This window comes from Parambassis ranga, chromosome 7, assembly GCF_900634625.1.
Source record: "Parambassis ranga chromosome 7, fParRan2.1, whole genome shotgun sequence".
NCBI lineage: Eukaryota > Metazoa > Chordata > Actinopteri > Ambassidae > Parambassis > Parambassis ranga.
The window spans coordinates 22,660,285-22,684,184 of NC_041028.1; the positions used below are offsets into that span (position 1 = coordinate 22,660,285).

The following is a 23,900-nucleotide window of genomic DNA, read 5'->3' on the forward strand; positions in this document are numbered from 1 at the left end:
GGCATAAGACTTTTTGAAGTGATCCATAACCCATCAAAAACTTCACTTTATTTTTGTATTCACTGGACATTAAATACTCAGTTATGTTCAAGACAACATCATGTTTGGTTTGAAACACACCACAAACCAAAACTCTGCAACAAGCTTCTTCACCATTTTCTTGGCCACCATGGCGACAAACTTCTCTAAATGTAGCGTGCAATAAAAATAAATTGCACCCTGCCGTCATTTCTCTGGAGAGGACAGGCTGCAGGTTCATTAGCAAAGACAGCATACGATCACAGACATACAATATAAACACAGACAAAATGGGATCTCATTATTATACCACCGTGACCTCTTTAAAGAGTTCTGTTGTCTCATTCTCCATTTTCACTGTTGGATGTTCTCCACAGATCTCCGCATTCACATTCCCGTTAGCCCAGGGCAGCACAGCAGACTGTTTGTTAATGGAATCTGCATTTTGCATGAAGAGTTAATGAGCGAATATATGAATCACGTCTGATATCAGCTCTGGTGGAGCGAGCTAATGGACAAAGTCCTGGGGAGGGGAGAAGAGGGTAATGGAGAAAGGGGGGAATTAGCTATGAGGTGGGTGTCTGATGTCTGTGATGGGATGAATGCAGATAGCCTGGTATATAGAGTTACAATCCATGTAATGAAACTTTCTTTTTTCTTCCAAGCTCTTTCATTGCCCCGGCACACTTCTACCCTTGTTTCTGTCTTCTACCTTGAGTCTGACTCATCATACATGGAACGTTTCACACGAAATTAATGTGACACTGACTGAAATTGTGCTGCATCTGCATCAGCAGTGATTTGTCTAACATTTGCCACAGAGGTTACCCTGTATTCTTACTTAGAAAACTACATTCTGTCTGTCCAATCTTCACAGATGTTGTCAAAGTGGCATGGGTCAAGCAGCGATACTGTGTGAAAAAAAAAGGCAATTAAGCTATTAAAACCCTTAACGCCTGATTGGGTGCAATGTGCGTCAATGTTTGTACTGCGTTATCAGTGCACAGACATGATACACAGATTTTTAGATTCAGTGTGACTTACACTTCATAAGGAGAAGCATTGAACAGGCAGGGCAAGCTTCTTTGTTTTGCTTCTTTCAACAACAAAGTACAGCATGTGCTACGCAAGAAATAAATGACAGCAACCAGACATGGATGTTAAAGGACCAGCAAAGACCTGTTAGCATGTCATGTAGTCGTACAATTATATTGCCATATCACATGTAGCTAAATCCGCCTCTGCAGCGCTGCCATGTTGTGTAGCCACTGCCAGAGTAGCAGACAAACACTAGCTCTAATGGTTTTTTACATTTGTATGTAAAAGTAACAAACACGACAAAGCTTGGAGCGAATTCAATGCAATCTGCTACCTCACCACTAGGTGGCACATAATCCAACAAACCAAGATAAGATAAATTAGGAAACAAAAATAATCTAAAGTATAATTTTATATAAATGCTCATCTGAAATAGAATTGATTTACAAATTAAATCTTCAGCCATCTGCATTCAGGCTCAAAATTTCTAGTTGCTCTAATATCCTATCTGTAACTTGCAAAAAAAAAAAACTCAATTACACAAACAAATATGGAAACAAGACATTTCTAGCATGCTGTGAAGTGCATCACATCCCCTCCTGCTACCATATATTGAGGTGTAAATCCACTGCATTGTCTTCAAAGGCCATAACAAGTGAGTCAGTGCTTTTACAGAATCTGTCACTACTCTCCTTGGCAGTGAGGACAGGCTTCTTATTGCCTCTGCCTTTGTTGTCTAAAAACAATACAGTCATCAGTTTGACGTCAATAATACTTATGCCGTTTGCTTCTGTAAGTCGGCGTCATAGAAAAAAATGATACTGAGAGTACTAAATGTTACAATTCTCCACTGTGATGGAATCCTATACTAAAATGAGAGCACAATGTTAGCACACTGAGTCACAAAACACTACTGCAACACTTTCTGCTAAGCCGTTTCCCCCCTCTAAGCCTGTGTCTTTGAAAATGTGCTTATGTATAACTAATCTGCAGCAGCAAATATTTGAAGGAAACATAATTCTTGGTTGAATTTTCACTTTTTTTCTGTTGATATGAAAAAGAAATGTTATTTAATGTACATGGCATGGAGTCAGTACATCATAAATCATAATTAAATTTTATGCTTACTGACAGCAATTAGCTGTGTAAACAAGTAAATTGTAGCCAAAAAGAGATGGTAAAGCTACATGTGAGATAAGTAAGCTAGTCTCTGGACCTCCCTCCATTTATATGTGATGATGTTTCGAACAAAACAAGGTTATCATTATTATTTGGTCAAAAACGTTCTTTGAGGTGAACTAAAGGGTCAAAAAAGGGCCCTGTTGTCCTGCACTCTGCATGCACGTCATCCCTCAAACCCCCTGCAATTTGTGGTACATAAACATAACACTGTATTCAGTCTAAAATGTTGCCTCTGAAAAATAATTCCATGACTCACCAGTATGTAAAATGTAAAAACAATCTCTCACAAGCAGGGGAACATGATGTAAACAACAAATCTGAAATACATACATGGCAGCACAGCGCAGCCATGATCTCTGTGCACAGGACTTTATCTCCATCCTGCGCTGTGATCATATTGGCTTTTGGGGCCTAAGTATCTCCTCTACTGAAGCACAACGGCCAAAACAGCAGTTCCCCATTGGATTAGGACATCACTGTCAGACAGTGCCCGGCTTCACTTTGACGGACCTATTAGCAGGATGCATGTCATTGTGAGGCTCTGCAGCAACGACAGGATGTAAATTTGAGCTGTGTGCCTTCTGCTGCTTCACAAGATGTTCAGAGAGTCTGAGTAAAATAGCGAAACATGACAACATGGCATAATAAGGCTGCTCAGTAGAAGTAGTACACATACAGATTATTTAGTATTTCTAAAATGGAAATATTGTTTGGTGGGTTGCATTGATTTAAGCTCATTTTGCACGCTTTGGGTGTCAAATCAAAACAATTACTGCTGTTTAAACTGCAGACGTTATTCACTCAATTGGAGAACGTAAGTGTGTTTGTGTATGTGGATTTTCTTTCTTCTAGACGGTGTGAAGTGAAACTGAAGCTCAGCCTAAAGCCAGGCTCCGTTTAAAAATTGAGACAAACAAAAACCTTTTAATAGCAAGGCGGTTGCTAATTATTGGCCGTGTTTCCTCTCAAACAGTCTGGCTTTGTGGGAGTTTGTGCTTGTCATTCTGGCTTGGCTGTGGCTGGCTAGTAGCCAAAGTCTGATTCAAATTTTAGAATGACTGCCGGCAATCTCTGATCATTTGGCAGAAGAAAGAAATGTACTCTTTCCGAATAATTTCAGAAGCAGTTCTTATGTGTCCCTCCAATTCAGCAATCTTTTTTTTTTTTTTGCAGCTCTTCAATACTTAGTTAAATCGTCAAGAGAAACTCCATTTTCTGGCAGCCAATAAACTTTTCCATGCTTGTAACAAATTTAAGTAAATTGCACTCAGTCAAATTGTCAGAGCCGAGCTGCTGAAAAAGAGCCTCTATTCAAATAACATGTGCTTATGTGAGGAGAGAATGAAATTACCTAAAATCCCTGCTCAGCCCTCACATTTACCTTCACTTTCCTTCACGACAATTTAAATCGCTACAGATTACCATTGTGAGCGTGTGATAGGTGAGATGGCTTAATCAGCTATTTATTGTTACAAGTATGATTGTTTTTCTCTTCAATGTAAGAACAGAATTTAGGGTTCAACTTTTAATTGAAAGGTTTTCCCGTATAAATGCAAAAAACTTCTCCATCTCCTAAATTTTATGACACCTTCCAGTAAATACTCTGTCTATAAATTAGTGCGTAGCAAAAACATTTCAGTGAAACCTTTACCGGAGTAAAGTCTTGGCTCTGTCAGCTGTCAGTGTGGCAGTGCACAACAGTAGCAGGGGGACTGTGGTGGAGTGCGGAGGAAGTTGGAGCTCCTTCTCGTCACAGTGAAGGGAGACGCTCGCTGTGTGGATTCTGCAATTTCCCCCTAACTCCTACTCTCTGCAGACAGCTGATGTTTATCTGCTCTGCCCATCTGGGCCTTGTGACTAAACATCTGGTAAAGCTGCCACTGTGTGTGTGTGCGGTGTTTAACAGAGTGATGACAGTGAAGGGCCACTGCTGTCAACCCCCTGTCCAAAAAGATGCCGAGAGGCAAGGAGGACTTCTCTGTGATGTCAAGGCGTATTCTTAAAAACCTGACTTAATTAGCAGCGTATTGTCCAGCCCTCCAGACATTTATCTGGTTGTTTCGTTCAGTGGTGCACTGCAATTATCATGATTGTGGTTTTTATCAGTTTGTAATGATGATGATCACATATACATTTAGAGTAAGAAGTTCCTCGCCTGCAGCTTTTCTCCCTAATTTTCAGACTTTCTATTATCATCTCAAGGAAATTATCATACAGCATTATTACCCACAAAGGAGAATGCAATTGTTAAATTAAAAAGCTTATTTCTGGCCACCCATGTTGCAAATAAAACACATGAAGCTCCAGAGTATCATTACACATGGTGCTGTAATAAAAACTATGGTTACCGTATAATTACCCAGAGTCCACTTTGAATACATTTGCTACTTTACTCTCCCACCTGTTTCTATTTTAAACTCTTTTACATAAACCCCAGTCGGTGGCAGCGACCCTTTCCCCCTTCCTCCTCTACTAGGCATTCCCCGAGAAGGAGATGCTTTGCAGCGGCTGGTAGGCTTTCATCCATTATGGATGCTGTGTTTTAGGAGGATGATCTGTGCAGAATGATATAAATATCTCCTTTTGGTTCCCAGCAGGATAAAGGGGGGAAGAGCACAAGACAGGCCACTGTGCCGTGTTAGAGCAGGGCTTCTTTAGTATTTGATTTGATGTCCAAAGTTAAAGAAAGCACAGATGCACACGTGAGCAGCAAAGATGTATATTATTCATGATAAGGGGACAAATCTCTTGATAGCCCGCTTCAGTGAGATGTTAGCATACTCAGGGAAAAAGACACCATACCTCTGTTCCCATTAAAACAATTGTCAAATATCACACTCTGTCTGACAGAAACTGCAATGTAGCACAACTTTGTGACCCTGAAAGACTTTTTTGCCCTTTGTGTCCTCTATTACAGGCCGTGCCACAGCAGGGAGCTGTATGTTAGCATACAAAAGCAGCATGAAGTAAAGCCTGACAGAGAAGTATGTGTTTGTGTGTGTCTGTGTGATGGTCAATTCAGAGAGAGAGAGAAGGAGACAGAGAGAGTGGGGCAGCTGCAGGCCTCTCCCACTGTGTCCAGATCCATTGCTCTATTAGTCTGGCTCTGTGGAAGAAGCCAGCCCTATGTTGAGAAAATGTGCATGTACACACACGCACATAGAGCACGAGAGAGAGAGAGAGACCGTACCACTGTTGATACAAAGGGTAGGGGAGAGACTACAGCAGATCAGATGTGCAAAGAGCAGGTTACGCCATGAATATTGTTTCTTTGATTATGAGAATCCAGTGGTCTTAATTTAGTCCAGTATTTTATAACCTTTTGGAACAACACTCTTGAGATGTTCTTCATGAAGACAGCAGTGTGTGGTTATGAAGCCTCTGGAACAGTGCCAAGCAGCAGCAAATCAGTTATGCTCAAGGCACATAGAAATAATTCATTGCGGTGCTCTGAAAGCAGTTGAGCTATGGGTGCAACACAGAACAGATTTCCTGTGCTGGGTCAAGATTTTTTATTTTTTCTTGCATGAATATAAGGATGCAGAAATGTGATGGAGTGATGTATTGTGCTGTCAAACATTTACACTAGGGAAGAACCCTCACCTATATGTTTTCTGAAGAAAAGCTTTGATGCTCAGCGTGATGCCTGACTCACCTAACTGCCACTTAATCCAAAAAAAAGTGGAGCGTGAGTGGAGCTTAAGTGGGCAAGGGCCAATTAAGCAGACAGCTAGCAAACTGTGATAACACCCACCTGTCACCCACAGCATCCAAGCCCTTATTTATGCACACATTTAAACCTCAATTTAATCTAAATGGGTGAGTATAAAAAAAATGATCAATTGACTTTTTTAATGAACAAGACCACTTTCTTTACAGACTAAAGAAAGTTTTTTGTATGAACCTTCCTGAGCATTTTATCATAACGGTGTGTATATATGCTTTAGCTCTCAAGTGGCCACTCAAGGTACTGCAGTATTTCTTTATAGTATCTATAGCAGTATCTATTTTAAAATAGCAGTAGTTTGTGGCTAGCCACTGCAAAACCAACCAAATTTAGCCCCTATCAGCCTTTAGATGAAAGAGGTGCCGTTCCTTCTCTTACAAGTGTGAGATGAAAAGAATTTTGAATATCAAGTATAGTACTCAGAAAGACACAAGGCCTTAACAATAACTGAGACAATACAGAATGATAACCTGCATAAATGAACACATGAACGAGCCTCCGTTTCATCTCCCATTTATTTTATTTCTAGAAGTTTCTGCTGTTTCTCACACCTCTCCTCTGTCTTTGCAGGAGCCTACAGTGAAGCCCATTGGTGACTCTCTGCCTGCTTGACAGACCAAGAAGAAAGCTAAATGCACCCCAGTGATTCTTGAGAACCAGAGAAGAGAGGCAAGCATCCCACCTTTGTTCTTGCCTTATGCGAGCGTTCTCTGTGGACTCTGCCTCAGCACACTCTGTACTGTTTAGTTACTGCATGTTTCCACAACTCTCAGGTGTGGGAAAAGCTGAAACACAAAGAGGAAAGAAGAAAGGCAAGGAGATAAAGAAAGCCAAGCTGCATAATTAGTATTACTTAGTTTGTGTCGCAGCTGGAGAACATGAGAAGAGACTTCTGAAGGCAACAGCGCTCTGAAAAATATTGCAGCTAACCTTCAGGACATTTGTATGTGTGTGTGCGTATATGTGCACGCTCTTTCATTTTCAAAGGACTTGAATTTGTATTTGGATGTGGATTTAGCCTTTCATTATGACTCTGCGAGGAGGCTTTGAGAGAGCGTGGATTGGCTGCCACAGAGGTGTTTTCTGCTGCATGTTGCTGCTGGCTTGTTATTTCTTGATTGCCTTGGCAGCTAAACCCAAAATGCCAGGCCACACGCACCTCAACTCAATACGCATTGATGGGGACATATCTCTGGGTGGGCTGTTCCCAGTACATGCAAGGGGAAACGATGGCAAAGCATGTGGAGAGCTGAAGAAGGAGAAAGGGATCCACAGGCTGGAAGCCATGTTATTTGCCCTGGATCGTATCAATAATGACAATGAGCTGCTGCCTAATATCACTCTGGGGGCGCGCATCCTGGACACCTGCTCCCGGGACACCCATGCTCTGGAACAGTCACTGACATTTGTTCAGGCATTGATTGAGAAAGACTCAACCGACATCAAGTGTCTCAGTGGAGGACCGCCCATTATTACTAAGCCTGAGAGAGTGGTGGGAGTGATTGGTGCATCTGCCAGCTCCGTGTCAATCATGGTAGCCAACATTTTGCGTCTCTTCAAGGTCAGTGTCTTTTAATACACACACTTCTTCCTTCTTCATTTCTCCTGTATTTTTTTTGTGGTTACCTGACTGAAAAACCTGTATACCCTGTAGAACGTTGTTTTTCTCATCAGGCTTTTAACTGAAGTTAAAGTAATACTGCATAATGCAATGTCACCATGCAAAACAACTACACACATACACTGAGATTTGTGTTTCCTACGAGCCTTACATTCACTTCAGACACTGTCCAAAAAAGTAGGTGCTGATCATTATATCATAATTCTCTTTACTAATTTATGAAGAGCCCACTTGTCTTTGTCTAATTAATTCAGGGAAGTCATGCATGGCACCATGAGCTTCCAATGTAGCGTATAACATGAGCTTCTGCACTGTGTTGCCTCAAGACATGCAAATACAATGTGCAGAGGGGAGGAAAGCAAACTATTCATGACAGGCCGACCTGCTCTGTGCTGCCAAACCAAACTAATGAGCATAAGAACTGTGTCAATGTAGGGATCTTTTCCTTCCAGACACGGGTGTGGATGTCTTCTCTTCAGGAATCCATTTCCTTTCTGTGGACTAAATGAAAAACATAAAACAGGGCTTTCTATTTTCCTGTTCTTTATCCATTAAAATTTTAGCAACTAGTGAAAAGCAGAAATTTCTCTTAGAGCGCTTTGGCTGTATTCGCACAGACCTCACTTTAAAAGAGCCCTATAGAAGATGAGGCCTGAATCACCTGCTGTGACATTGATTCAACAATGTCTCACCTGTCTGTTGCCATTCTAGGTCCAACTGACAACTCAACAGAGAGCAAGAAGGTGATAAGTGAAATCTTCAATGTAAAGAAGCCTGACTGATAGATCAACCACAATAAATGCTGTTTTCCACACATTTTTTAATCTTCTTTAGAAAGTGCTAGATGGGCTACTTCACTAGTCTTTTTCTACTATGATAGCCCCTCACACAACCTTTACCATCATGAGAATGCACAGTCTAATTATCCTTACCACTAGGCAAAAAGGAAGCTGCTGACATATCTCACACAGGAACCTGTCTTGTTGCATAGAACTGCAGCAACACGCAGGCTGCCTGCAAACATAGGTTGGATAGTGCACTGCCCCAACAGCTTCTGACACATGTCAACATCATCTCAGCCTGCACAGAACTGCACTGAGTTGGTGGAAGATACTGTAGTTCTCCAGCAGCACACAACCAGCTGTATTGCAAAAATTATACCTCTGGGGGCTCTTCTTGGCACAAGCCATAAAAGGCAGGAAGCAAAGCTACATCATCACTGCCACCTTTAACTTCATGCAGAGGACAGGGGTCACAGCAGAAAGACTCCACGCACATTTTTCAATACACTGCTAAGCAGTGTATCCAGGGATGATGGCTATAACTCAAGCTGCTCCACAACTCTCCAACATCAAATGTTCCACCAAACACCATGCTGTTGATGCTGCCAGGACTCAGAGGGCACATGAACTGCCAGAGGAGGGCCTGTCCACTCACAGGCTTCTGAGACATCTTCACACAGCTAATTGGCAAGCCTCTGTTTGGACAGGACTTTGCCAGTGAGCTGTTGTGGGTTCCAAATTGCATGCCAAATCCTGCAGTGGGAACAAATTATTTAGCTTTTTATTTATTCATTCATTTATTTATTTCTTGTTCTAAAGGGCATGGAGCCTTAGCATCCAAGACTCAATGTTATTGGGCAAAAAAGAAAGAAAGAATCTGTGAGTATAGCGCAACTTGTGTGTGGACAAATTATCCCACCTCTAGGCTCAGGTCAGAAGAAGCAGCAATCCTGTTTTGATGGACAGGGCCTTAAAGGTATATGCCCAATGGGCTTGAACAGCCTCCTTGACAGGGGCCTTGGCAAATCCCACTGAGGGCTAGAGGAGAATGCAGGAAGATGCTGCTACTTGACTCCGAGCAGGAAACACAATATGTGAAGATGTGAAACTCCAAACACTCTCCAGACCACTCATGATAAGAGATAGCAGACGGACACACACACACACACACACACACATCAAAAAATGACAAACAAGATTCTATAGGAGAAGATGCAGGACAGAGAGGATTGAACTTGTGGAGTTTGTGTGTGTGTTGGAAGATATCTTTTGCTCATGCAAGCATGTCTCATTGCTAGGTATGAAAGTAGAATCGCCAATCTGTCCTTGACATGCTGAAAGGTATTGGGAACAGCCATTAGCTGAGCATGTTATGCATATCACAGCTCTGATGCACAATAACCATGAGTACCAGCAGTGGGATCAGATGGAAGTAGAGAAAAAAAGGCTTTTAGGTAATGGAATATGTGCAAATGTGTACACTACCTCTATTGGTGGGTTGTCATTGGATAAAGGAAGAAAATAAACACAGGGTGTCGTATCTCAACATGAGCTGCTCGCATCATTTCAGATATAAACTGTATGTGCAAGTACTGGGTCAGCAGTGGATAAAGAAATTTGACACATTTCAAACTTGTTTTGAAACAACAACATGGTATGACAGTACACACAGAAAAAAAAAACATGGATGGAGAACAGGATGGCTGGTCAGAGCACTGCTACTTCACAGAAAAGAGAACAGACCGCCGAGAGGCAATGCACTGTTATTGAAATAGCTGCTCATACAGCTAAAATCTGACAAATCAACAACCCTGTCAGAAAAAAAAACAGAACCCTGAGTGTCTGAGTGTGACTGAAGTGAAAACAGACACAAAACAAGGCTTCCTCTTGGCATGTCTCTCTCTTTGATGATGGTTTTCCTAATGGTACACCATACACCAATGAGACGGTGTTACGGTATAATTGCAAACAAAAAGAAGTGTCAGTCACAACAACAGGAGCAACCTGCACAAAGTTTTTTAGCATTCTGAGTAAACATTGTGGTGAAGTGAAAAGCTTTAAAAGCCTTATCTCCTGTTCTGTACTCAATGGGCGGAAACAGTTTTTATATGAATCACACTGATCGGGAAACAAAAAGCCATGAAGATGGCATTTGTATTGGCCTCCTACAGTGGCTGTAAGGTAGAGGGAGTATGGAGTGTGTAAAAGTCACTAAGCTATAAAACTAAACACCAAAATAGAATATATATATATATATAAATAATGTAAAAATCCATAGGGTTAATATTTATATAAGCAGTCACATTAAATCTGTGGCCCTTTAATTTCACACTGTGGAATATCAGAGTGTAAAAGTCATTAAGCCATCTGGTTCCACTGAAAATCCATCTGCACTACATGCAAGAAGTAAAGCCAAGGTTGTGTTTTTACATCGCATCTAGGCAGCTTCTTCTTTTTTTTTTTTTTTAAATCATTAAAGACAAAAAATAACCTTCTCATGAACAGCAAAGAAGGTGTCACTGCTCACCACCTCTGATGGTGACAGAGCTGCTTTCCCTCTTCCCTCCTTATAGTACAACTTATACATTGGTGTAGGAGCTATTATGTGGCAGCTGCTTTATGCCGGCTTCATGTCTGTTGTACGTTGTTTCTCTCTTTCTTTTTACACATGCACTATTTTGTTTGTTTTGCTTAAAAAAGCACAACAATTAAATCATGCAACCCTAACATAAGATACAGGAACTAACATCATTTTGGACATGCAGTTGTTTTTTTATGGGCTTTTTTTTCTCCTTCTCCTCACACAGTCTTAGAGTGGTTGAGGGTGAAAATGTTTGCTCAGCACTTCAGAGCAGCCAGGATTCCGTCCCCGTGGTGTATCATGAATATTTTACTATGTTGTTACGTAATTTACGCCCAGGGATCGGGGTTGAAAGCTCCCTCTCTGCTTCCCCTCATCACTGAGTCCAGCTCTTGGTCTGTTTTCATCAGCTGGCTCTTTATACTGCTATACAGTATAAGCAGGAGCAAAGTACACCAGCACTTGAGGTAATTAGTAGTTGGTTGCTTATGATACTCAAGACAGACCGAGTGTAATTAAAGCCCCAGGCTTTTGATTGTGTCTTTTATATGTAGCAGGAAAAACTGCCACACTGACTGGTTTGAGGGTTATTGCTGCAGTAGTCAGAAACTGCAGGAGAGTGCACGGTGTTTCAGGTATTGTAGCCGACTTGCTGAGACAATCATAAGCTTTCAGACAAAGAGCTGGGTAGCTTGGGCAACTTCCACAAACCTGCACTCTAAATTAGGTACAAGCAGGCACACTCAGGCTGCAGGACTAAGTCTCTCTGCGGAGGAGTGAGTCAGAACTGGGGAGACAGACAGGAGAGGGAGAGCAGAGGTGGAAGACGGGTACACTCTGAGCAGAAAGAAGAGGGTTAACTAGTTGCCTGTTGTGCTGTCTGTAAAGCAGAGACCTTGCATCCGCCTCTCTCTTCCCTCATTAGAGGCAGAGGCCCTGAGGCACAGTGCCTTACTCCCCCTCAGCATTTCACTGTGTTGAGACAGGGCTTTTATTGGATTACCTGATCAGCCTACAGTGAAGATACACTGAAAGCTTCAGAACCTCTCAAAAATATGCACAAATATGCTTTACACTTTGACTTGCTAATAGTCCATCTACTGATTCTGTCTATTGCATTAGTGTTTGTTAGCTATAAAGCAGACATTCAGCTCATTGACATGGCGTGTGTAAATAAAATGCATGTAAATGTGTCTGGGTTGTCTCATCATCGTGATAGCCAAGAAAATGGTGGTGATGGTGGCGACATGACAACTGACCCCTGTGGTTGTAATTGCTAAGCCTAATGATGAGTGAAAGTAAAAGTGATATTTGTGATGCAGCAAAGTAAGTAAGAAAAACTTAACATTCCCACAGGGAACATGAACCCCAGCTGGAAGCTGGTAAATCTAGCTACAATCCACTTCTTTTACCTTGTTTGTGGGCTTTTGTCGTTAAGTTAATTTTTTTTTGGGCATAACTGTGAGAGGAAGAACCATTTTCAATAGTCACTCCCATTTTAGCTCAATTTTGTTTCCCTTCACTGTTTCTTTTTTTAGCTGCTAAATGCTCCAATGAGCTCACCATCGTTTCTAAATCTGTTTTTTGTGGGTCAAAAGTATCAGAAGATGTGTTTGTTTAAGCTTTTTGCTGCAGTTTGTCGATAATTCTATGAAAGTTTGCCCTCACGCTCAAAGATATTTGACCCAGTGTTCAGATAAAAATATGATTAACGTCTGCATGAAGACTTGTTGACTCCTTCAGAAGTCTGATGGTTTTATAATGGCAAGGTTCAGCTGCATGACCTTTAATAGTGTGGTCAGAAAATAATAATAACAGCACTATGGCCATGTGCTATGCTTTCACTTTATCAGACATGGACAGGCCCCGCGAGCCCCGTCACCTTCACAGAGCCTCGCAGACACTGGAACCGTGGTAATTGAGGAGAAAGGGGGTTTGGACAGGAGAAATGATTCTGACTTAGCTCTTTCCAATTTTAGTTTCAAGTGCAATTTGGTGCACACTACGCAAGATTAGTTCCTTTACGCTGCCTGTTCCCCAAAAATCCACCCACCCACCCACGCCCAACAAATCTCGTATACACAATTCCGAACATTGAGAATGCAACACAAAAACAAAAAAGAGAAAAGAATCAAATAAATGCCCTAAAAAAACAAGCACCAAGCAATTGTCTTCAGTGTGTTTACAGACCAGTGGACTTTTCATGCTTCTCTTTCTGCCCCTCAACTTGACTTTTACAAGTGAGCCGACCAAATCCATCCAGCTATCTTCCCTCAACCCTAGATTGCAAACGTCCTCCATCTACCGTGTTCAAGCAGCAGAGGAGCAGCTCCTTTAGTTCAGGATTAGTTCCGATTCACCTCTCTCTGCCCACCCAAGCCCGAGCGGTCAATTCCCAGGACGGTAATGACTGAAGCCTGCCCAGGACCTTGCCTTTTATTCCGGGCACAATTCTATCCTTTTCCTCCTGCTGTTTGCAAATCCCTCTGCAGCCGATCCGAACCACTGCTGGTAATCACCATGCACAGTGACAGAAAAGCTACTGTGTGGCTGTTTCATCCTGTGCATTCTTTTCCTCGATATGTTAGGTTTCACTCAAATTAATTACTCTCATTTAATTATTGTGCACAAGCAGGCCTACTGAGGAAATGCTGGCAGGAGGGGAATTTTTTTTTTCTTTTTTGAATGTGGGATTTTATTCTGCTGCTGCAAAATTAAAAAAAATGCCAAGAGGGACAACATAGAGTAAAACATAAATACCAACAGGGCTCACTTATGTCCTCTGTGTTGGAGCTGTCACTACTCCACAGTGGATGCAATCTGCCAGTTTCTAACATTTAGATGTTGACAAAGGCTCACATCTTCGCATCTGAACACATCAGATGTTTTTCTTGAAAAGCACGTGGGATAAAAAGGCTTGGAGCTGTCTCACCTGCATAATCTCACCATCAACCCACAAATCCATCACTGTCCTGCTGTGTGAGGCTGCACTGCTCAACAAACGTACTCTGATTTCAACAAAGGTTTGATGCCACAGAGATGAGGGAATAATACTGCTTAAGTAGCTCAAACTGCTTTAAATTAAAAGTAATCGATGGTGCCATGACAGCTTCCTTATTGATTGCAGGGAAGTGATTTTTTTTGTATGTATTGTTTTGTTTGAGCATTTAAAATGACACGGCTGGGTGGGAGAAAGAGTGAATTGAAAGCTTGGTTATTGTGCTTCTGAGCTCTTTTCTTGACTAATAAATATAAAACATATGAGCTAGAAAAGGTCAGTATAATAAAATTTTCATAGAGCCACTGTAAAGTTGCCTGAGATCTTAAAGGAATTGCTCTGTCAACCTAATGCCAGGCGATATCTCCAGCCTGCCGGCAGCTGAGGCAGGCAGAGAAAGTTTGGCCGCCTTCAGGCTAAGCAGCTTGGACATCATCCAGCCTTCGAGCATATGAGACAACATGGAGCCTCCCATGAGTCACTGCTGTGTCATACAAAGGGACTGGCTTTCTGGTCAGAGGCAGTTGGGATTTACCATGAAAACAGGACATTCAAGCTGCAATTCTGAAATAAATGGGATGAGGACAAGTTGTGATTTTGTTTTTGTGTCAAGCACTGTGATGTTGTAAAGTGACAGTCACAGTATATGCTTTAGTTTTTATGCCCTAAACACAATTTCCTTCTTAAAAAATGGGTTATTCAACAATTAGTTCCTCCTGTGTGTATGAAGTGGGCTTGATTGTCTATGAATAAGCCAGGTGTTTTGCCTTAGGGAGGCAAGGTCCTCATGTATGCAGCACTAACAATAATGAGCAGGTGGGAGGTTCATTCAGATGAAGCAGTACAAAAAAAACTGTTGATATTATTGTGGCATAGCGCTGACATACAAACACAAACCTGGCCTGAGAAATGCAGAAGTGGCAAAAACTGCAGTTCCCTAAGTGTCCACTTGAGGCAAGCTCTGTAAGAAAATCAGTCCCCATGGACATAAATCTTGGTTTTGGTCTCAGTACATAGGGTACTTCCCCAGTTATGTCAACTCTATGGGAATGAGTTTTATATAATCCTTTTAAATAATTAAGTGTGTGACTGCTTTGCGTGACACGGGGGTTCACATAGTGATATCTTATGAGCACAACCAATGTAAAAACAGATGCCATGTTGGAAGCAGAAAAGGTAGAAGGGGGGAGCTGCATGATGACCGTTCCTTCCAAACACTCACCCACCACTACCTCGAAAAAATAGCTACCATCTCTAGGAAAAATGTATCTGCAGAGAACTTATAGTTTTTAGTTAGGTAAGTGTCCCATCCACTAACATAGAGGAGGCAGGGTTTATGATCTATACTGCAGCAGAAGACTGAGACGTTTTAGGCTCACTTTTGTCATGTCATCCATCTCAGTCTATCTCACAAGCTACTGACAGAATCCTGTCAGATATGTTATATATCTCAGTGAGAAATCCTTCTTATACATACACAAAATCACTGCATCCATCTGAAAGCAGCAGGACACATTCAGTCTCTGCTTTGACGAGCCATTACACTCAGGTATCCACTGTGTTTACCTCAATGAAAACACATACAAATAACCCCATTCAATACATACTGTATATATACATGATACTGATCCACTATGGGACTGTAGTGTGTAGTTTATGTGGGAGGTGTTTAACTACATAGACCAATCAATCCTGTGCAATCACTGGCTCCTTTCCTTCCATTTCTGTTGCATTTTGTCCTGTGATGTAAACATTTACAATTTGCGATATAGTAGAATTTAAAAAAATAATAAGATTTTTCTATAATCACTATCATCATTTTTACTTCATTCAAAACTCAAATGAATCTCGCACATCCCCCAACGTTTGCTGTTGTGACATGACTGGCTTACAATGAATTTATCACCACATACTCTGCCAGGCTTTTTGCACATTATGCTGCAACAAATCCATAAACCAAAATAGCAGGTGCAGATGGTAATAGTCATGCGCTGAGACAAAACACTGGGTTTAGTATTGACTGCAGTCTATCAACCTGGCAGATACTCATTGCTGCAAGAAACACAGCATTTATCAATGGACAGTATTTCAAGAATTACTACATTAATGTTATTGATTTTCTTGGTAAAAAAATCATTGGAATAGATGTCTTGAAATATATTTTAAGCATGCTTTTAAGCAAGAAATACAATTCCACATTTATAGGTGTATATGTGATCAGTGAGACATTGATTACCGCCAGAATATTTGCTCTAGGTCTTGTTTATTTTAGGTGCATGCCAGGGAAAATCAATTACAAGGTTGTTTTCCTCTCAAAACACTGATGGATGCAAAATACGCTGACACAAAACAGAATGAATTAAATGTGGTGACTGTGACAGCTCAGGCAAATGTGAGATGGGGGAAATACAGTGGCAGTATTCATCTACTCATCTACTACTTTGAAACAGTTTGAAACATCTTTACTCCTTGGGTCTTGATTTCTAAAGCTGTATCAACCAGATGGTCCCGCTGGTGTCATGAATTTGTTTAGTTTTTTTTTTTTTCTGTTGTAATGCCCTCAGGTGCTCCCAGGTTTCTGTTTCATCACCAGCACAAAGGTGAATGCATAACTCCCCAGACACTATTTACATGACTTTACAGTGTCAGTTGATACCCCAAAGCGCTGACCAGGCAGGCTGCAAACACAGAGGCCAAACACACAAGCCAAACCTGGCATTCTCTAAATATCTGCACACAATCACATTACCTGCTGGCACATGAGGATCAATTCTCATTTACTGGCTAATTATCGTCTCGACAGCTTCCTCACCCTGTAAAAAACACAATAAATCCTCACAGACTAGCTGTCGGTTTGTCGCCACCCCATCACCTTGTTTCTGTAACCTGCAATCATTAAGCTATCAACATCTGAAGACCTTCCATTACAGGCGTACACCTGGATATTGACCCACTGCTGCCCAGCTGCTGTGGCAGCATGCCTCATTTCCTGACATGTTTACCTCTTCCTTCTGTGGCTGAGCGTTGCTGTTTGGACATATACAGTCCACAATTGCAACATATTGCAATCGATTTCTGGAAAAAAACTTTGGATGAGTATGTCTCAGTTTAAAGCCAAAGTTTCAATCTGAGCAACAAATATTTCCAGGCTGGGTGACACCCGCTTCACATCTCACCCTCCTGTCACTCGCTTTAATAATAAAAGGAAACCTGTAAACATCTCTGACTCCTCCGAGGACAATTTCCTAACTCCTATGTTATGAATTGATGTTTCTGCAACACGGTGGGCAACAGAATGTTTACAATTCTGTATAATCTGTCTGCCCATCGCACAAACAGATTCTTAGCTGTGTTAGCACTTCTGACAAAGACGGTAATGAAAACAGCAATAAAGAAGAGTCATCTCTGACGAGGCTGCTCAGGCACAGATTCTTTCTGAAATCTTTTCCATTTCGTGTTGAAGCTCTGTTTTGTATCCTTAGGTACTTTGCATTAGTCACTGCTGATCTGTCTCATATAACACCATTGGTTCCAGCTGAATATGTAGTGTGGCCTGTGTTGTAACAGATCTGTAGGTCATCTTATCTGAACTCAGTTGCACAACATTATGGATGGGCGTTTTGGCCTCATGGCAGCCCCTGAAGTATTTAAGTACTCGATGCATGCAACATAAGCCTATAATCATAGTGAAAGTAGGATAAATATCTGTGGTTGTAATTGTAGGGCCTATTTAGGCTGTGTTTCCTTGAATATTTGGTTGTTATTTTATCCTTTTGACTGTACAGATGCGAGCAGTGGCAGAGCTTCTCTGCAGATTCAATGCATCTTTTTGGTTTTTGCAGTAAGTGGCTGTGATAACACAATAAATTGGTGCCTACACAGATGTCTGTCCATAGCCTCATACTGTAAATACCCATTGATGATATTTTGGGACCCTAAGAGGGAGACTGAAGCCCATCACTTGCATAAATATTTCATTTTTTCTTTATGTTTACATTTATTTGAAATGGCTGGATACATTTTTGTTGCAGATTTCCTCTTAGCTTGGCTTAATGAGGAGAATATTTTTAGCAGAGCACACTGTGGTGGGTCTGACGGAATAATACGTGGCCATCATCAACCCTGGCAGCCATGTCACTGCTACAAGGTGATGTAGCCACCCTGCTGGAATCCCTCGGGAAGGGCTGGGGAACACTATTGTGGCCGAAAAGAAGCAGCATTACTGTGTGGACTAATCCACTTCCTCTGCAGACCTGGACTAGTATTTCTTTCTTTGCTTTGACCAGACTAGATCAGGTGATTTTATAACTGAAGCATCAATTTATCATTCATGGACAAATAATATAGATATAAATACAAATGTAGGTCTGTTTGCTCTTAGTGCTCTGAGACTGCATTAGCGGTCTCCCATCTCAAGGTACTTTTAGTGCCTTCATATACCATCTTTGGGTGGAGAGCTCTACCCTGTTGGGATCGTCAATAAATCTCGAGACATAAATCGAGACATGAGCCGCAGCCTTACACTGCTGATTCGCAGTAAATGAAATATCAACAGAGTGGCTGTTTAATCCCATTAACAATGTCACATTCCTTATTTGGTCATACATGCCTTTCTAAATCTGGAGGAGGATTTACTACTCTTAATATGTATATATCTTAAATGTATATATAATGACCCCAGCTTTACTGTCTTAAGTGTCTCAATGACACTGCAAAGTCAACAGTACGGGTGGTAAACCCACAAGATCCCATTGACCCCTGCTGCAGCGTGACCATTACTTAAAACCCTGAGCAGTATCGACAACGCACCCTGAACGCAGAGAGAGTGGATGGACTTGTTCCAAAGTCATCCAGAGATGTTGTGCTATTAGATGATAGCGCAGTCTGTGAGAGAGAAATCAATGTGTGTGAATGAGCGTTACAAATTAAACTTTCTATTAATACTGTCACTGATATGTCTGGAATACAAATGTCATTGATCCAAATAGTTGAGTTCCCATTGTGTCAAACAATTTGTTAAGTGCTTTGAAGAGAAAGATAAACTCAGTAAGTGTTTATTCTTTGTGTCTGACTGCAAAACATGAAGAGATGACACTGCTGGCAGCACAAATTTATCTTCATTATGGGAATCGCAAGAGTAGTCAGAAGCTGCTCTTGTCTGTGTTTTCTCATCATCATCATTTCTCTGGCATCCGCTCTCATAATCTGAATAAAAGATCAGATGCGAAGAATGGCTTCTGCTGCATGCAAAAAAATGCCCAAAAAATTGCACATTTTTCTTTGTGTGAGAGAGTAAAAGCTCTGACAGAGCAACTATAAATATTCTTCTCAATAAGCAATTAAGCAGCCAAGGGGGGAAAGCTTTATATAATTACATTCAATTAAAGACAGCTAGGTAATTATGCCCAATGTGAGGGTGAAACTTACTTTTACACAAACAGAAATTAGCTTCAGTGGTACTTTACTGTTAAACCCTGAGGAAACTTTAGGCTTAATTGGTGTGTGTTTTCTTACTGTCGGATCAGCTGCCCTGGAAAAAGGTCATAGCTGGGTAAGGAGGTTTATATCAATTATCTAATTTAGTGTGAAGTCTGGAAATTAACAGGAGTCATTATGAATGTTTTCGAGGAAGTTTTGACATTACAAATGCCTGTGGCCCTTCGCTCATCTCCTTACACAACATGTGCCCCCACTGAAACACAGTCTTGTGTGAGAAGCCATTACCATCGACTGGGTAAATACATGACTTGCTTGTGTACTGTTCTCACAGTTAATCAACCAGTCAGTGTTAATGGAGACATCACATCCTGCCGCAGATGCCTTCAGTGATCGTGCAGCTGCAGCAGAGTGCTTTTTCCTTTGTTTCACCTCAGCTTTGTTAAAGCATAACAGATAATTGTGGCCGGCCACAATGCCATTCATAGTGTGAAAAAAATACACACTCCGTGAAACACAATGGTTGATTTGCACATTTATTTCCTGTCTGTTTAATATTAACTATACAAACTATACATGAAAAAAGAGGACCATTATAAAATTGTCTTTTGGTTTCTACAACATAATGTTGTAAGTGGAATTTAATTAGTTGTGTTTAGACATGCTGTTTGTTTTTTTCAAAGGTAAATGTTGAAGCTGCAAGTACAAAAACAACAACTCTCACGTATAATAATGGTAATTATCTGACATAAGGTATTAGCAGTTTCTTTTGGAAATGTGTGGGTTCACAGATCATAGTCTTCTGTATTCTAGCAGCCCTGAGACAACTATACCTTCACTTTACAAAGCCTGCATATTGCATAAGTCTTGTTGAGCTCCTCCTTCCCCTAGAGATGGTAAAATCTAAAGTTGGTCCAAACGTTTGCCCTCGCTAAAATGGGGCAAGACATCTTTTTGTATTTTCTCCTCCATCCTTTTTTTTTTGTCTTTTTTTTGTTTCTCCTCTTTCCTCTTGCGGATGCTCCGTTGCTGCTGCGCTGCCGGCTCACAGCACACACTTCAAAATGCTCTCACTGTTTTCAGTGTTTTTTTTTATTCCAACATTACATTAACTAAAATTAATTTTTGAAAATTAATTTTTGAACTAAGGTGATGTCCATCATGTACCTCTGAAGCCTTCAGCAGCCGACATGTGCCTCTAAGAGCTGTGTCATGTCATCAAATATGAGCTAGTCAGCAAAAAGTACCTGCATCAGTTTTACTGATATATAATCAGTAATAATAATAATAATAACAATAATTAATTGCTTGTAACTTAAAAACAAAATTCTTCAAAAATCTGTGGAGTTTCATTATTCTCAGCACATTTACTTATAGCCTACTTATAAATATTTTATGCTGCCATCAGTCTTTGTAAAAGCCACATCACAAGTATGCCACCAATGTTTCTGTATATTTCCATTTGCAGGTCCTAAACTTCAAAGATCTGCCGCAGGTGAAAAGCCTGGTTGCTTAAACATGGAGAAGTTGGCTGTCTGTCGGCATCACTGTCAAAGCACACGCAGCAATGACTAGATTGAAACACTCAGGCAATCAGCCTGCACTGCTTACAGACATTAGCTAGGCACAGCTTGATCTTGAGCTGGAGAGACTGCAGGCACACTCACTCAACCCACTCTGTTGTCTCATAACCGCTGCACGCGCTATCAGTGCTTTTCACCGCCCCACTTCTCTTTTTTTTCTGCAAGTTAAGCTGAAAAAGGGAGTAATGAAATATTTAAAAACCAACTATTGGGGTTTGCAGAGGAGTGCATTTCTTTCTTTCTCTGGGTCTCAGACAAGCCGTACAAGCAGGTGTAGGTTGACCTTGATTTTGGATTTAATTTACGACGAAGAATCAGAGTGCGTTATTACATGGTGTTTGTTGGTTCAGGTGATTTAAGTTGAGCCAATGAGAGTAGGCCGTCGCCCACTTGTTTACATCAAATTATCTGCCAGAAGATTCTATTGAACTAGTCTTTGTGGGATGGGTTCTAATTTGATTAAGCCATCTATGCAAATGAAATGTAATTTGCATTACCTTTTGTCTGCACTGTTAGTTTTTGGCAATTAAAAGGCTTTGGAACATGGCAGATAAGGCCGACCCAGACAGCACAGTCATGCAGTGCTCATAACAGTCAAAGTAACTGAACATGGATTCAAATATTTGCACATTTCTTTCTTTTCTGTTCCATTGAGAAAAGGGAAACTTGTTGTGAATGAACAATGTCTCCTTTCCCTCCATGTAGTCTGTTCCCACTGTTCTTTCTCTTAACAGTGTGACGAAAAAATGTGTCATTTGAGCTGTTGTTCAAAATACAAATCGCATCCAGTATTTTTTTAATGTAAATTTCATAGCTTAATGCCTCATTAAGGAATACTTAAAGCAATAAAGTTGAAGTAGGCATAAAAAGATTAAATTGCATAAGCGTGTGTAACACAACAGTAGCTTTGTACCACACATGCTGAATATATACTTCTCTCTCTAAAAAAACAAAAAAAAACAATGGAAGGAACAAGTGAGCAGGATGACATGGACATAATACAGGCTATAGTGTATCATTGTCAGCCCCATAGTGTTTTTGTATGACCTTAAAAACTCGTTTTTATGGTCTGTCACAGAAAAGAAAGAAATAGCCCTATTAAATCTTTCTTTTTTTATTTGGAAATAGGTTCTTAATGGCTTTGTAATAGATAATTAAGTGGTACTAATCAGTTGCCTTCAAGTACTTAAAGGATATTCAGGGGGGACTCAAGTCCCATAATAATAAAAAAGACAGATAAAACTTACCCTAGATTCACTTTAGAGTTAGAGAATGACAACACATGGTCTACATAAGTTTGAGAAACTTGTCATTAGGATATGCTGTGAGCCACTAATAACATTGTTTAAAACTTACTTATTCTTTTTTTCCAGCAGACTTGTTCATTTGATTTTGGTCATTCAATACACATCCAATGGGGTACAGCCAAAGCACACAGATCAATAGTGCAGTCAGAAGCTTTAAAAGCTGGCAGGATGAATGGACGGCAGAGTGCTTTGAATTATTCAATGGTGTTGTGGATTTGTCCGTCTCCTTCTCGCTGACAGGACTGTTTACAAAGCTACGTTCAAAAAAGCAACCACCAAAGAGCCGAAATATCACAAGTGACGTCCATTTCTCAATACTTCTCATCTATCTGTAAAAACACTGTTTAATTATTATTGTTATAGTTCAGAAATATTTTTCTTGGGGGTATTAAAGATAACTTTCCACAACTTTGGAAAGTAGGGTTGTGTGGGGTTTTTGTCGTATGCAAAAAATGCATGTGACAAAGCATTCATGTCTACTACAGGGATCAAGTTATATTAGGCCATCTAATGACAAAAATAAGCACCAAAAAGAAAGATGGACCCAGGAATCATCATTGCATGCTGTATAATGTTTAAAGTTGGTTTTATTTAACAAGGTTTGGCAGACACTGAGCTCTTGGAGTGAAGCCACATTTCACATAATGAATGCAGCTTCAGTCATATAGAATGCACTAAGCCTTATATAAACACACAGGGACACATATGGCTGCTAAAGTGGAGCTAGCTTATATACAGCCAGGAATTACAAACAGTGATGGAATAAACATACATTTTCTGATGCAGAAACATGTCTGTCAAGCAACTGGTCGAGTCTGCACACTGCACTGCATGCTACTGCTCAAGGCTCGACATGTCTGCGCTAAAATGAGGCTGAGAATGTTGTTGAAGTCATGACAGGTCAATAAATAAAGCAGGGCTTCTTCTCAACGTGACATAAAAGTGGCAGGAAGAGCACAAAAACCAAGTGAACATTACCACGATGAGACTGGCATCAAATGGCATGCTGCCATCCACTCATGTGGTCACGTACACACAGACAACACGACAGCACAGGCGAAAGTGAAAATAAGGAAACAACCCTGGAGGAAGGTGCAGCTGAATCCTTATAGATATGTTCACAAGCAAAGGACATGAAGAGCACTGCAGTGATGGTGGCAATGCTAGCTTTAGCAGTGGAAACAAAAAAACAATTAAAGCTGCAAGCAGCGATGACGGGCCCTCGCACTCCTTGCGGTCCACGATACTTGCAGCCGTCACCCCCCTAGCGTCTCGCGGCCTCTGTCCCCCGTTACTGGCACGTGTAGTGGTCAGCAGGACAGAGGAGTATAGTGAAATGCTTATATATACAAAAGAAAGGTCCTCTGGCCAGTAGGTGGCGCAGTGACTGTGGCAAATCAGGATATCAATCTGTGCAGTCAGATGTCCAGCATGACTGTAAAGTTTTATCCACATAGGATGAAGTACAAGGGAGATACAATTTTCAGGTGGATTGGACAAACCCCCAGGAGGAGTGAATGGGGAGTACGGCGAGTGAAATATGCAAAATGGCGCAGTTTTTATTAAAAATGACTTCCTGTGCGTTTTAAATACCTCCAAGAGACTTTTTTTTCGTCTAGAGGTGATA

The 23,900-nt window shown here is 40.9% G+C and overlaps 1 protein-coding gene across 2 annotated transcripts in view; it reads left to right on the plus strand.

Moving 5' to 3' along the window:
* Positions 1-6,992: 6,992 nt before the first annotated feature.
* LOC114438399 (metabotropic glutamate receptor 4-like) overlaps positions 6,993-23,900 on the plus strand; it is a 100,207-nt gene continuing 83,299 nt past the window's right edge. For both annotated transcript variants that reach the window (XM_028409707.1, XM_028409706.1), the window contains exon 1: positions 6,993-7,526. In XM_028409707.1, coding sequence (XP_028265508.1) covers positions 6,993-7,526 — 534 coding nt within the window. The remainder of the gene's footprint in view (positions 7,527-23,900) is intronic.